This window comes from Eucyclogobius newberryi, unplaced genomic scaffold, assembly GCF_026437365.1.
Source record: "Eucyclogobius newberryi isolate DKJ021-1_F unplaced genomic scaffold, fEucNew1.0.hap1 SCAF_1, whole genome shotgun sequence".
Classification (NCBI taxonomy): domain Eukaryota; kingdom Metazoa; phylum Chordata; class Actinopteri; order Gobiiformes; family Gobiidae; genus Eucyclogobius; species Eucyclogobius newberryi.
Window position 1 is genome coordinate 6,292,270 of NW_027315723.1, and position 14,587 is coordinate 6,306,856.

At 39.9% G+C, this 14,587-nt stretch overlaps 1 protein-coding gene across 1 annotated transcript in view; it reads left to right on the forward strand.

The window, feature by feature from the left end:
* Positions 1–1,202: 1,202 nt before the first annotated feature.
* LOC140365177 (CLIP-associating protein 1-B-like) overlaps positions 1,203–14,587 on the forward strand; it is a 182,173-nt gene continuing 168,788 nt past the window's right edge. The window contains exons 1-13 of the mRNA XM_072451485.1: positions 1,203–1,372; positions 2,133–2,320; positions 5,741–5,962; positions 9,054–9,132; positions 10,333–10,436; positions 10,688–10,779; positions 10,869–10,944; positions 11,021–11,118; positions 11,204–11,274; positions 13,057–13,155; positions 13,857–13,933; positions 14,008–14,100; positions 14,399–14,544. Of these exons, the coding sequence (XP_072307586.1) occupies positions 5,750–5,962; positions 9,054–9,132; positions 10,333–10,436; positions 10,688–10,779; positions 10,869–10,944; positions 11,021–11,118; positions 11,204–11,274; positions 13,057–13,155; positions 13,857–13,933; positions 14,008–14,100; positions 14,399–14,544 (1,148 nt within the window). The 5' untranslated portion in view covers positions 1,203–1,372; positions 2,133–2,320; positions 5,741–5,749. The remainder of the gene's footprint in view (positions 1,373–2,132; positions 2,321–5,740; positions 5,963–9,053; positions 9,133–10,332; positions 10,437–10,687; positions 10,780–10,868; positions 10,945–11,020; positions 11,119–11,203; positions 11,275–13,056; positions 13,156–13,856; positions 13,934–14,007; positions 14,101–14,398; positions 14,545–14,587) is intronic.

Consider the following 14,587-nt stretch of genomic DNA (forward strand, 5'->3'; position numbering starts at 1 on the left):
ATATGACTCAACCATTTATGACATTCAAGATGTAAAGTTAGGATTCCTTCAGGTCTCTGGTTTCCCCTAGCACTAGAAACCTGTACAATAGGCTCCGGCCCTCGGGGGCCAGGACTTCACTGATGAAAGAAAGGTTAGAACAAGTCAGTGTAATTAATCACTCATTCGTCCAGGAGTGGTCCATTGTAGAAAAAGATTCAGTTGTTTCATCTGGACTCTCGTCCAAGAGTTATTCCTGATCTGCGGATTGAGTCTTGAGGCTTCTCTTCTTTGTATCCCAGATGCCCTGTAATGGGCTCTCAAATCCTATTGTAAATTGACTTTCGCCCCCTCCTCACTGAGGAGCTTGCAAACATTGCTAAAACAAAATGAGTGGATTGACAAGCTCCGATGCTCAACAGAACAGAATGTCCTGGTTTTAGGCTTGTAGTTTATTTCAATCAAACTCACCACATCATTGTTACCCCACATTTACTCCTCAGCTACAAAATAGTAGTAATAACGAAGAAGGAGTTTTTCAAAACGTGCATGTGAAAGTCATTTCAGATGCACGTTTTGAGTACTCTAAAGCGTTACCAGTTAACGTGTGGCCAACACAGTTAGAGATTAACCCCGTGTTGGCACTGGGCATTTATAACGTTCTCAAAGCATGTAGTCTTGTCAGTTACGCTAGGAACATTGTGAGTTTGATTGACAAGCCAACATGGAATATGGAAATTATATATATATATATATATATATATATATATATATATATATATATATATATATATAATTTCCATAATATATTATTATGCTATTTTTTTTAAATATATTGACAATTAAAAACTAATAAAAATCCTGTGCTGCATTCTCATGTAAAGTGGGCCGCTCTGCTTTCAGCTCCCGCCCCCCCCTGGTCCGCCCCTGGCTCTCTCACATACAGTGGTTGACGCTGGAGAGCAGCCACAGCCGCCTCCGGGGCAAGCTGCGCTACATGACAGAGAAAAGACAGAGGAACCGCGCCGTGAACACGGGGCCAGCGGATTTATAACAATAGTAAACATTTAAAAAGACAACCTTTTAGGGGAAGCTTCAGTCTGAGGAAAAACGGGTTTTGAAAGATGTAGTTCACAATTTCATCCAGCAGATGTCCTCATCCCCTCATGCTGCAGCTCTACGGCGGCCACACTGGGACATTCACACCGCCTGCAATATCTCTTTTGCCTTCAGTCTCTGGGACGCGCGCTCACGTTTTTTTTTTTTTTTTTGAAACCTAAAATGATAAAACATGCCGTAGATACGAGGTTCTGCCGAGCGATGTGAAGCAAGCAGTGGTGGATTCAAGCCGAGAAGAAACGCAGTGATCTGGAAGTTTTTTGAAGGAATTCTGGTGAGTGCATCTGGATCAATAACTGATCAATTAATATCCAATCAGCACCGTTAGCAGCCGCGCGTGCACGGCCAATGGTTTATGCAGATGTAGCCTTTAGCTTTCACTTTAGCTCGCTTCTCTAAAGATGTGCATTTAAATAATAATAGATAATGTTTTTCCTGAGCTAGCACTTCAAGCTAACGGATATTTCCTTCTCCCAGTGTTTGGTCCTGGGTTAGATCTTGGTTTAGATCTTGGTTTAGTCCTGGTTTAGTTTTTGGTCTTAATATTCATATTGTTGTAGTTTAATTGTGGCCCTGGTTTAGTTTTTTTTGTTGTTGTTGTCCTAATATAGTTTTATAATTTCTGTCCTAGTTCCTTCTTATTACTAATTGTGTTGGCTATGTTTACGTGCTCACAAACTGTGATTATATCCGTGTTTTTAATAACTAAGTGGACTTTACAGACTCAAACACAGATGCAAAGACCTTTTTACAACAAAGACAAAGGCATCATAATTAAATAAACAAGTACAAAAAAGGCATAAAATAATAATAATAATGCTCTTATTTTTACTAACATTGTTGCATTTTTTTGCATTTGGTTTGGGCTTATTTTCAGGTTAAATAGAAAATATATTTAATTCTAGAAAGTAGCATATTGTTATATTTATGTTTTGTTATAGCATGTAATGGGGCTGTAACTAATGATTATTTCTATTGGACAATGAGTTTTTTTTTACATTTCTAAACTAAAATAATTGTCTTTGTTTTTGCAGAAGCTCCGAGCCTGAACCATGACCTTACGCCTCGCTCCATCTGCTTTGTTTAGTGCTGCTCTCCTCGTCTCCTTCCCTGAGCCTTTTCCCTCAAAACAATTAAAAATAAAACACCTATTATAAAATCTCAAACCTGTGGATTTGAGCTGACGCAATCTTGACTTCCAACCATTGCTTAGGAAGCAAAGGTTAGTATTAACTGAAAATGCACAGAAATGACATTGCTTTGTATTAATAACTATGTAATAATATAATATTTATAGTTTATTACACAGGGGTGGAATGTTTAAAATCCTCAAATAACTTTGATTAGTTGTACTGTTTAGACATTGCGTTTTACATTATTATGCAAATGATATTTTTTTCAGATTTTGCCAAATAGTCAATATATATGACAGTCATCATCATTTTCAAGTCATCAACCTAGAGTACAATTTGCATGTTATTGAACACACCTCCCAAAGATAACGGTATGTTTTTCAAAATAAAAACTTAAAAATGCACTGTTCCAAACTATTATGCACAGCAGAGTTTCAAACCATGTGATTGTTGTAAAGAACTGAAAATGGTCATTTGTTAAATTAGAAGCCTTAGCAGGTCATATTTACTGAAATCAAAAGCTATTTCAATCAAAACATCTTGAGGAGTCTCCAAAGGTTCTCAATAGGGTTTAGGTCAGGGGAGGATGGGGCCCACACTTATGTTATGCCCATAGCAGCCAATGATGCAGAGGTACGAGATGGTGCATTTTCAGGTGCTTGAAGATGATTTTGTTACGGAAAGCACGGTTCTTCTCTTTGCACCATGGAAGAAAGTGGTCAGTCATAAGCTCCACATACTTTACAGAAGTAATTTTCACATCTTCAGAGACCCTAAAGGGGCCAACCAGCTCTCTCTTTATGATTCCGGCCCAAATCATGACTCCTCCCCCTCTTTGCTGGCATCACAGCCTTTGTTGGGACATGGTGGGACAAACCTTCCTCATTGTGCCTTTATCTGCACGAATCCCTGTGAGCTCTGAATCAGCGACAAATCTCTTAGTAGTACGATGATCACGCTTAAGTTTTCATGAAATATCTAAGGTTTTCATACCTTGTCCAAGGCATTCAAGTATTTCACGCTTTTCAGAACTAGAGCGATCCTATTTCTTTCCCATATTGCTTGAAAATGGTAGTCTGATTAAGCAGTTTTTCTTTAATTGGACATACCTGGCAAACGCATTGGCACAAGTGTCAGAGATTGATTTCACTGACCCAAAGAGCCCTGAGACACAATAACATCCACGAGTTTCATTGGAAAACCAAAAAAACCCACCTTTATGACACTTAAACACAATTAGCATAATAATTTGAAACATGGTGTAGTAGATTTTTAAAAAAACATATACCTGTATTTGAGTATTATTCTATCCATGTAATTATAATTTGCCACATTTAAAATCATTGGTGTTACTCGAATGATATTAGATTTAATTGTAGGATTTTTTTAAAGTTAAAGTGTTTATCCCGTCCAGAAGTATTAGCATTTGAGAGAAATATAAACTGCTAAACTAATACAAGAAGCCAATGTATTTTGTAACGTTTGTAGTGGTCTAACGTGCAATTTAACCTGCAATTTCAATTAGACTATGATCAATCTTGCAGTTCTACTCTATACTGACATAACTGCATCGCCTGCTCTCATTGGTCAGTGCTCAGAGTCAATTATGGTTTAAAACACCTTAATTCAGCTTTAAACTGTTTAGTTTGTATGAAAGAGTGATCTAAAATACTAATAAAACTATACTGTTATTTTAATGCATACTTTATACTTTTACTTTTTACAAATTTGTTAGCAGTACTTGTAATTGGGTAGATTTCTAGTTCTATTTGTACTTTTACCTAAGTCATAATTTTTTGCACTCTATTCACTAATGTAATTTTCAAGAGAAACATTGGCTCACATGATAAAGCAATGTGCTAATTGGAGTTCTAACTTATAAATTCACACTATCAACAACAACCTAACAACCTGACAACCTTGCATCTAGGAATACTTGTAAATGTGGGTCACATTTCAGAACCCAGAGTTGGACAATTTAAAATAATATTTTAAATTGTATATATTGAATTATTATAGATATCTATACTTTATTAATTATTTTTCAGGTCATTATTTCGTTGCTGCAGCTCATTTACAAACAGCAGAAAAACATGAACTGTGCATCAAACAGTCTAATTGTAGCAGCTTTTTGATCTGCTCAGCTTTGGTCTATGGTCCATGTGTTGTCCTCCTATTGTTCATCCACTGCAGCTGACTCTGCAGTTATAAATGTTCTGTTCTGTTCTGCTATGTTCTGTTATATTCTGCAATGTTCTGTTCTGTTCTGTTATGTTCTGCTATTCAAGATAAGATAAGATAAGATATTCCTTTATTGTCCCACATGGGGAAATTTCATTGGTGCAACGCAGGTAGATACAGAGGTAGATACAGAAGAACAGATCACTTATAGGAAGTCTGAAAAACACTTTCAGTAGAAGATCTCCTATAAATAAATAAAAACTCCCATAGACAAATAAATAAATACCATTGCATGTGATCCCGACAGTAATTGCACATGAATATGTGTCACGACAGCACATAGATTGCACATGAATTTCACAGTAATTGCACATACGACAGAATTGCACATCAGTATTAGGTTAGGTCAGTATTGCGAAGGGATAACGTGACAATCTCCGGGTGAGACGACTGTTCACAAAGCTAAAGCTAAAGACATCAACATCAAAATCAAAAATTCACTCTCAAGCATCGGCCTTAGAACTTTCAAATGTAATAACAATGTCCAGGTTGACAGATAATCTTAATGATCCACATTTTGGCTGATCTCAGCACTTCCCTGGTACCTTTGAGCCTTTACATAAACTGTAATGTATTGCTCATTGTCTACAACACTGAGATGACGTTACTCCAGTCCCGACCTCTGAGGACGACTGGAACTCTGCATAATGTTACGTCAGTAGAATGTTACAAAATCTGGATTTAGAGGCAAAATGACGTAAACCACATTTTCAATTAAAGGAATACAAATCAGATGCTTTAAAACAACAATGTAGAAATTCAATGTAGAACAATAGTAATATAGAATATTTCCCCCCCATTACAAAGGATGGAAAAAGTACTATTTTCTAGTCTCAAAATTTAAAAAGTATAATTTGTGGTAAAGTATATAGTATATCTAGATAAATGGAAGAAAAGATTGTGGGATGAAGGTAAATAAATGTAAAGGTTTTTCCATTATATAAAGAAATAATGTCAATGTCTTTAAACCAAGCTCTGATATCCTTCACATCTGAGTGGTTTTCGTTGTGATATTCCGAGGTTAATTCCCAGTTTCTCTGTTGAAATCACTTTATGTTCCACGTTTGCTCCATTCTGGACATTAGAATGTTTTTGTTTTCAAAGTGTTAAACGGTCTGCTCAGCTCTGGGTCAGTCACAGGCATAAAACCAAAAAAGTGAAATCAAAAGCGCAGCATAGATCTAAAAACTAAAAGCCATTATTACCAACACTAACCATAGATGGATCATCACAAGCTGTAAGTGAATGGATGATGCTCCTCTCTGCAGACGGAGGCGATGGAGCCGGAGGAGAAGCTGGAGGCGTCCGTGGAGAGGCTGCTGGACCTGGTGATGCAGAAGGACGTTGGGATCAGGACTCAAACTGGACTTGAGATCGTAGACCGGGTTCTGGACCCAGAGAAGAGTCCTGGTTTGGAGCAGGACCAGAGCACCATGGACCGTATCGTGGACACTGTGGTCTGCTCCTGGGTCAACTCCAGCAACTTCAAGGTGAGAAAGGTTTTTTACCGGGGCATGGCTTTGTGTATATGATTTATCTACGCAAAGAGATATTTAATGTGAATGATTAGTTATTTGAATCTATAATGGGAATGTATGGGTCAGTGTATTTATGGGTATTTGGGTTTTCTTAAGCAAATTCAGTGGTGAAAATCAAATATTAAATCTAAATACCCATAGATACACTGGCTGAATGTGGGAATATAAATCAGACACTGTGCTAATTAGAATATATTTTTCTCTGTATGGATAGTTTTGTTTCATAAATATGCACAGAGGTTAAGAATGACATTGTACAATTTAGGAGATCTCAAATTCAGATTCATACTCATGCAAAAACAAAAACATTAACATAAATAAATAAAAAAATGACAAAAAAAGTGAAAAAAAGATGGACTTTTTAATCTGCGTGTTCTCCGAGCGCCGACAGAGCAGGCGATTGAGGTGTGTCATGTGTGTTTGTAAGTACAGTATTATCGATAATACACCGATAATGCCAATTATGTTGTCGCGCCGATATTTCCGATAATTTCCCTCTCAAAGCGCAGCTGACTCTGAGCCTGGCTCCGCCCCTGCTCCAGTCACACACACACGCACGCACACACACACACACACACACACACACACACACACACACACACACACACACAGCGGCGCTGAGTGAAGAGGCAGCCCTCATCATCAGCGCTGAACACACGTGACATGGACGCTAACCGGGTCGGACTCTGCAAGGATTGTCCCGCTCTGTGCAGTGAGAGGAGATTGTCTATGTTTGAGCCGCTGTTGTGATGACTGTTCTGTGGAGATGGTGTTTTTCTGCACCAGGAACACACATTCGCTCACTCCGATAACTTTAATTCACTATTTTCACATTTTACAGCACTGATTTACTGTCACAAAGTTCGACACCCGCAGATAAAACAGTAGAATTAATAATAAGGACAAAATAAACATAATTAACGTACCTTAACATGTGGCAAGCAAAATTAAACATTTATCCACTTGAAAGATTGGCCATAGAGATAAGATAATAGAAAAGTACAAGTCTGCTCAATGATAGCACCAGGAGTTTTTGTAATTAGTTACTTTCCACCCCTGACCATCTCTTTGTATCAATGAATCAATTCATTATTGACGAATAAAAAAGACTAAACCAGGACTGGACAAAGAATAGGTCTAAAATAGGGTGCTTTTTATGGGTCAGGCTTCATTCCAGTAAACTGTCTTCATCTGTATTTATCTCTTCAGAGTTTCTGTGTCTGACCTGAGTTTTCACAGCTCTCTCATTGATTTTCTTTAGACTCTGGCAAAGATTTAATGTTCTGTCCCTCTCCGTGCGCTACATTAGCTCATGACTACAGACTTGCCCCTAAATCAGGATTAAACAAAAGCCTGTACTGTGAAGCTGGCTGAACTCATCCTTACTTATCTTATCCTAAACTTCTCTTACCAGGACCTAAGATATGAGCGTCTCTAGATAAGTCGTACTATGAAACAGTTTCACAACTCGCTCTGTCAACCCTGGATATTCTCTATAAATCTTGGAGCGAACCCATGGGCAGCGTACTTCAAATATGAGGAACTGTCAATCATAAGAGAATATAAACAAAGGAAACTCATGTGGTGACACTTAGCTACCAATCACAGCCAAGAGTTACACCCCAGAGAAAAGATTAAACTGTCCTAATTTCTCTGCACGCCTCACTCTCTCGGTTTCTTGCTCGACTGGATTCTCGTCTCCGATGGATCAATCAAAGGGTTGTCTTCTTATCTTATTTGAGAACTGAGAAGGTTAGGAGTTCAGGGCATGTGGCCACTGATAGAAAAAGACCCGTCTTTGTAGTACAGCTAAACCAAAGCTTCCACACTAACCCTCTAATCCAGCTTCTGGCTTCAGGTCTGAACCAGGGACTGAACCAGGGACTGAACCACCAGAGACTGAACCAGGGACTGAACCAGGGACTGAACCAGGGACTGAACCAGGGACTGAACCAGAGACTGAACCAGGGACTGAACCAGGGACTGAACCAGGGACTGAATTAGGGACTGAACCAGGGACTGAACCAGGGACTGAACCAGAGACTGAACCAGGGACTGAACCAGGGTCTGAACCAGGGACTGAACCAGGGACTGAACCAGGGACTGAACCAGGGACTGAACCAGGGACTGAACTAGGACTGAACCAGGACTTGTGGACTTCTGCTTTAAATGTGTTATTTAGTTTAATTTGAGTCCATTAAGAGGGGTTTATTCTGCTGCCTCTGCCGGAGTCACTTTCGTCTGATTTGCACAGGATGCTGCTCCGACAGAACCGGAGGAAAAGGAAACTGGGTTTTGGTAAAATTAGCTTTGACCCTGTTTTTTTTTTTTTAACGCTGAGCTCTGATTTGCTGCTGCCCCATCACCTGACTCTGTATGTTTCAGTCAATCACCAACACTGGGGGATTAGGAGTAGTGTGATGTATTTAGTTTTGTTTAGATTCTGGGTTTGTCCAGTCCTAGTTTTTTTCTCAATGATATGTCCTTGTTTAGGCCCAATTCTGTTCATATTTAGCACAAGTATTTAAACCTGTTATTTCTGTCCATATTTAACCCTTGTTTAGTCTGACTTGTAGTTGTTCTTACACTCCAGCAGATGTCAGCAAACTCTCTCCTGTCTGAATATGTCACACATCCTGGAAAGCCTGGAAAATAATTGGCATGGAAAATGTATGAAACATTTGAAAAAAAGAAATCATATTTTTGATTTATTTCTCTAAATAATATATATGGCAATCATATCACAATGCCCCATAATGTGTTTTTATTGGTGTATAATACTTTTGTGGACTATACAATTGTGGACCTTGGGAAATACTGCATCTTTATTTGTAAAAAAGGAGTCTTGTATGTAATGTGATAACAAGAAAAAATATCCTGCAACAAATAGTGTGAACGCTGACACTTTTGGCTTTTTATCTTTTTCTTATTTTAACCTTTGTATTCTCATTTAAGTACTGGTTTACTCCTGGTCTAGTCCTGATCTAGTCCCGGTTCAGTCCTGGTCCAATCCTGGTGTCTAACTGACCCTTTTATGTTTCAGATTGTACTTTTGGGGATGGACATTCTCTCGGCGCTCGTCACTCGTCTCCAGGAATCGTTCAGGACTCAAGTAGCAACTGGTATAACAAGTTTTCCCACCTTGTACTTCATGTCAGTCAGACAAATATTCTCTACAGATGAAGAAATCAGTTTTGTCTCAGATGGAGAAGGAGCCAATATTCTGTATCACTATAATGTATTATATATTTATATGAAACAATCTTAACAACATTTAAGATCCTGGGGCGGCAGTAGCTCAGTGTTAGAGCGCTCGTCTTCTGATCCGATGGTCGGATCGATTCCCGCTCTGGTTGATCAGTTAGATCCACAGGCCCACAGGGTCATCGCAGGTGAATACTGCCGTTGTGTCCTTGGGCAAGGCACTTAATCAGACTCGCCCCCAGTGTCTGCGATCATCTAGTGTGTGTATGTGTGTGTAAATGTGTGAGTGGTTCCTTGATGTAAAGCGCTTTGACTGCCTTGATGGTAGAAAAGCGCAATATTAAAGTGACCATTTACCTATTCAAACTAAACTGGATAAAAGGACTAACATAACCTATAATTGTAGTCTATCTCCCCAATAATACAGCCACCAGTTTAGAACCAAAAAACAGCTCAGAGAGGACAGTGTCCATGAGGTTTCTTTTTAGGACAGGGGGATGCAATGGGACCCTGTGAACCCTGGTTAATCTGCGTCTCTATTATTGACCAATGACTGTTTCATGGCTTGATTTTCTAACTCTGCTGGTGAAATCAACCCTGCAAGCATCTGCTGTTAGGATTTTGGGCTTTACATTTTTTTAAATTTGAATACCAGCTGAACCAGCTGTGGGTTCATAATCAGAGCCTGGCTGCTCTGCCCCTCTCTGAGCAGACACAGCCCTCCCCTGCTCCTCCTGCAGGTGGCGCTGAATTATCTCAAACACAGCTGTGTTCTGACCCTTGCTCCGCCAAGTGGTGTTGTATCTCCTCTTGGGTCTGGAGGCTGCTCGTTCAGCCTTTTCTCTACCTCCTGCATAGACTCACCACCGCGCGCGCATTATGTTTAGAGAACTCACAGACTGGACCAGCTTTGGGGCCCGACTGAGGACCTGTCTCTCTCCTCTCGGCGCTGTGAGGGGCCTAAGAGTCGCAGGCTCTGTTTGAACTGCTCGTTCAGCTCCTTTCAAATTGAATAATAATGACATTTAATGAAAAATCTTACATACAGTTCCTTAAAGTGACATTTCATTTCATTTCGTTTCACTCTAAGTAGTTGACATTGCTTCCATGTGTTTTAGTTTTGCCTAGTCTCATGGACCGTTTGGGAGACACCAAGGACCAGGTTAGAGACCAAGATCAAGCGCTGCTCCTGAAGATCATGGACCAAGCGGCAAACCCTCAGGTGCCTCTGCAGATGTGTTCTAATGCAGCTGCCAAGTAGAACTGACAACATCATTTCTATATCAATCTAGATAGATTATTGCATTTTTTGACAATATTGTACATTTCATAATCCTGCTTTAATTATATTGTGTCAGTGGCGTACAGTTTTTTCTATATTATTGTTTATCCTATCCTATTTTCTTCAGCCGTAAATATGTATTATTGTGACGTTCTGGTTTTATAACGTGTTTCCGTTCTGTTCTGCTTCAGTTTGTCTGGGAGAGGATGATGGGAGGCTTCAAGCACAAAAACAGCAGAACCAGAGAAGGACTATGTTTGTGCCTCATCGCCACTCTCAATGTGTAAGTGCAGCGCGCCCCCCTGCACCCCTGAACCAGCGCCAAATTACAACTAAACCAGGACTCCTCTTTTTATTGTATTTGTTATTTAGATTTGGGTCTCAGAGTTTGACATTGAGTAAGATTGTCCCGCATATTTGCAACCTACTGGGAGACCCCACCAGCCCGGTAAGATCTTATGCTTACAAAACAATATGAATGAAAAAATAAATCATTGAAATGTCTTTATAATTTTCACTTTTAGGTGCGAGAGGTGGCGTTGAATAGTTTGGTGGAGATTTATCGTCATGTTGGAGAAAAAGTTCGAATTGATTTGGGAAAGAAAGGCCTTCCTCAGTCCAGGTACAGACTGGGACTGGATGGAACCGCTTTTCACTTAGGTCATTATTCTGATATTCTGATTGTGTCTCGTCTCGTTTGTTTGTAGGTTGAACGTCATCTTCAGCAGATTTGATGAAGTGCAGAGGTCCGGAAACATGGTCCTGTCTCCTCTTTCTGGTAAAACGTTACTTTAAAAATGGTAGATTGGTTACACGACCAGGGCCATATTTTGCCCCCAGTCTAGCGCGGGTGAGTTTATCTGTTGGCTGCTAGTGTTAAATCCAGTGCCACTGCTGAGGGGCGTGAAGCTCTGAAGAGTGTCAAAAGCTGCCGGGGGTGACAGAGCACAGGTTTGTCTGATGTGTGTTATTTTAGTGAATCTCTACACGTACATCTGCCAATGACAGTTGGTCAGGGGTCACCAAGGTCACAGAAGTACAAAGACACTGCTTAATCAGCCCACTTCACCTAAAACAACTTTTGCTTTCTGTAAACAATAGGCTGTTAAGACGCTTATGATATAATGAATATACGGTCAATGGTGTAGGCCTTGGACTCTGCGTCTAACTTGTGCGTAATAGTCCAGGAAGCCTCTCAAAAGCTGCAGCGTCTCAGTCTGGATGTCTCCTTTTCCCCAGTAAAAAGCAAGGCAACGTCCTGTAGCTAAATATCTTCAAAAACGTAAAAAGGGATAGGACCTCAGTGTTTTATCATTAAAATGAAGAAAATTCAAAGACATCCATTGTATTCAATGGTTAATTTGTGCAGTGACCATTTTTGCATGAGCACAGAAGGGCTTTTATTTTGAAGAGCCGCTGTCCGCTGTGCTTCCGTTAGTCACAAGACCAGTTTGTAAACTTTGTAGCGTCGTTCAGGACTTGCTGACAGCACCATCAAGGTAAAGCTCCTCCTGATAAAACAATTAAAATAGAATTAACTGCCAAAATAGATTAAACTAGGAATTTGTGTGTAGCCATAGTGACAACAGGCCTGTACAATGCATGACTGAACTGGGACCATTTATTTACATTTTGATTGTATAATATAGTATATTTATTGTTGATTGCTAAGTTGTTTTGAAATAGCTTTGGGTAATAATAGTAGTAGTGTTTTTATGCACACGAATGAACAATGAACAAATACATTAACCTTTTACCTGAGTGACTATCTTGTAATATTTATACATTCACTGAAGTTGTGGCTTTGGCTGCTGTGAGAACCTGAACTTTAGCACGTCTCGCCTCATTTGAGCCCAATGAAGCGACGTTAATCCAGGAGTCCTCCGGAATCTTCAGTAAAACTCTTCATTACAACAGATTTCAGATGTGTTCCGCTCCAACCGGACTCACTCAAAATATTTTAATGATGGATTAGAGCGTAATGTAAACAGGGATTTTAGTCCTGGTTCATCAACGCTGGACTTTATTCCCTGTATCATTTTAGTTCAGTCCAGTCTCAATTCTGGGTTAGTCTTCCTGGTTTAACCCTTTTATTAGTCTTTGTTTAGACCTGTTAGTCCTGGTTTGAATCTGGTTTTAGTCTTTGGTCTCATCCATGTTCCGATTTAGTTTTAGTTCTCTGTCTCTGGTTCAGATCGAGTCTTCGTCCCCGGTCTAGTCCTGGTTCAGATCGAGTCTTCGTCCCCGGTCTAGTCCTGGTTCAGATCTAGTCTTTGTCCCCGGTCTAGTCCTGATTCAGATCTAGTCTTCGTCCCCGGTCTCGACCTGGTTCAGATCTAGTCTTCGTCCCCGGTCTAGTCCTGGTTCAGATCTAGTCTTCGTCCCCGGTCTAGTCCTGGTTCAGATCCCTGAGTGACTGTGTCCTGCTGGAGGAGGTTGTTGAATGTTGAGCAGTTGGACACAGAGCATCCCCTTGTCTCTCCATCAGATTTTGTCAACTCAATATTTGTTTACTTGATCAAAGTCTGTTAAACACAGATTTCTTGGTCTTTTTTTGCAGATAAAACGTTTGAGGATGAGGACTCGTCTTCGTCTCGCGGCCCATCTCTGGGGAAAAAGAGTCTGAGTATGGGCTCCTTCAAGCGCTCCACAAAAACAGGTCAGAGCCGGTCACAAAGTTGATAAAATGGAAACAAATCTGTAGAAATGATGTTTGTGTATGTGTAAGTGTACGTATATGCATGTGAATATGTGTGTGTGGGTAGTGATCTTTTGCCCTTAGATTCCCAAAGGGATTTAAAGTGTTTCTGAGAGCCCCTGCATGCATTTGTGCTTTAGTTCTGACCTGATGATTTACAGAGTTTTCAACAACTCTTGTACATGTGCTGGGTAAGTTTAGAATGATTCAGTCCTGATAAGTTCTACTATTTGTTTTTATTCCGACTAAATTCCAAGTAATCCTTTTTACCTTGACATTTTTGAGTTGTTAGATTCCAGAGTCCTCAAAGTGGATAATGTGTCATATGATCAACAAGCCTGGCACCCCATGCTGTCAAATCTGAATAAATATTATCAATATGAAAGGCAAAAAGGATTTTTAAAACTAATATGTAATGACTGAAACAAATCCAGTCTTATAAGCAAAATGTAAATGATCATGAAAGATAAGTATTATTTACAACGAAATAACAAACAAACTTGGAAAGAAAATTAATTAATGGAATAAATTTAAGTTCCAACTATGCAAATATTTCAAACAAAAAGAAAATATATCAAATGTTTTCTTACAAAATCTGAATAAAAAGGGCTTGATGTATTTATAGACAGTGTTGTTACTGATTCTATGTTGATATTGTTCAGTGCGGGATGGAAGTGCAGCAGGAGCAGTGGACGAAGAAGACTTCATCCAGGCGTTTGAGGACGTTCCCACTGCACAGGTCTGATTACACCTGCTTCAATATAAAGTCTCAGTTTGGAGGAGTAGACAATCAGGAAAAAGTGTGTTTTTCAGATTTATTCCAACAGAGAAATGGAGGAGGCCATGGCCAAAATACGAGACGTTCTTTCAGACGACAAACGCGACTGGGAGCTAAGAGTGGCTGCGGTGAGAAATATACAGCTCAGTATTATTTTAGCCTCTTGATTTTATTATTTTCATCTTTTGTATTACAAGAAACAAAACAGACATTTGAGTAATCAAAACAGGAATTTGGAATGGACAAGAATCAGTCAAGCTCAACAAAGCTGACCAAAACTAAGGTCTAACCAGGACTGAATTCAGGACGAGCACTGCACTTGGGCTACACCAGGTCTAGCCCAGGATTAAACCACACGTCTAACCCCAGACTCCAGGACACAACGTGAATGAGTCTTAAATGATTCTTAATCCTCTCTCTCTTCAGCTGAAGAAGGTGCGCTCAATGCTCTTGGCTGGAGCCGCAGACTTTGACAGTTTTCCCGCTCAGCTCAAACTCCTCGAGGCTCCGTTCAAGCAGTCGGTCAAAGACCTGCGCTCTCAGGTGGTGCGGGAGGCCTGCATCACTCTGGGGTGAGACACTCCTACACAGTACAACGTTGGATTCATTTCCCTG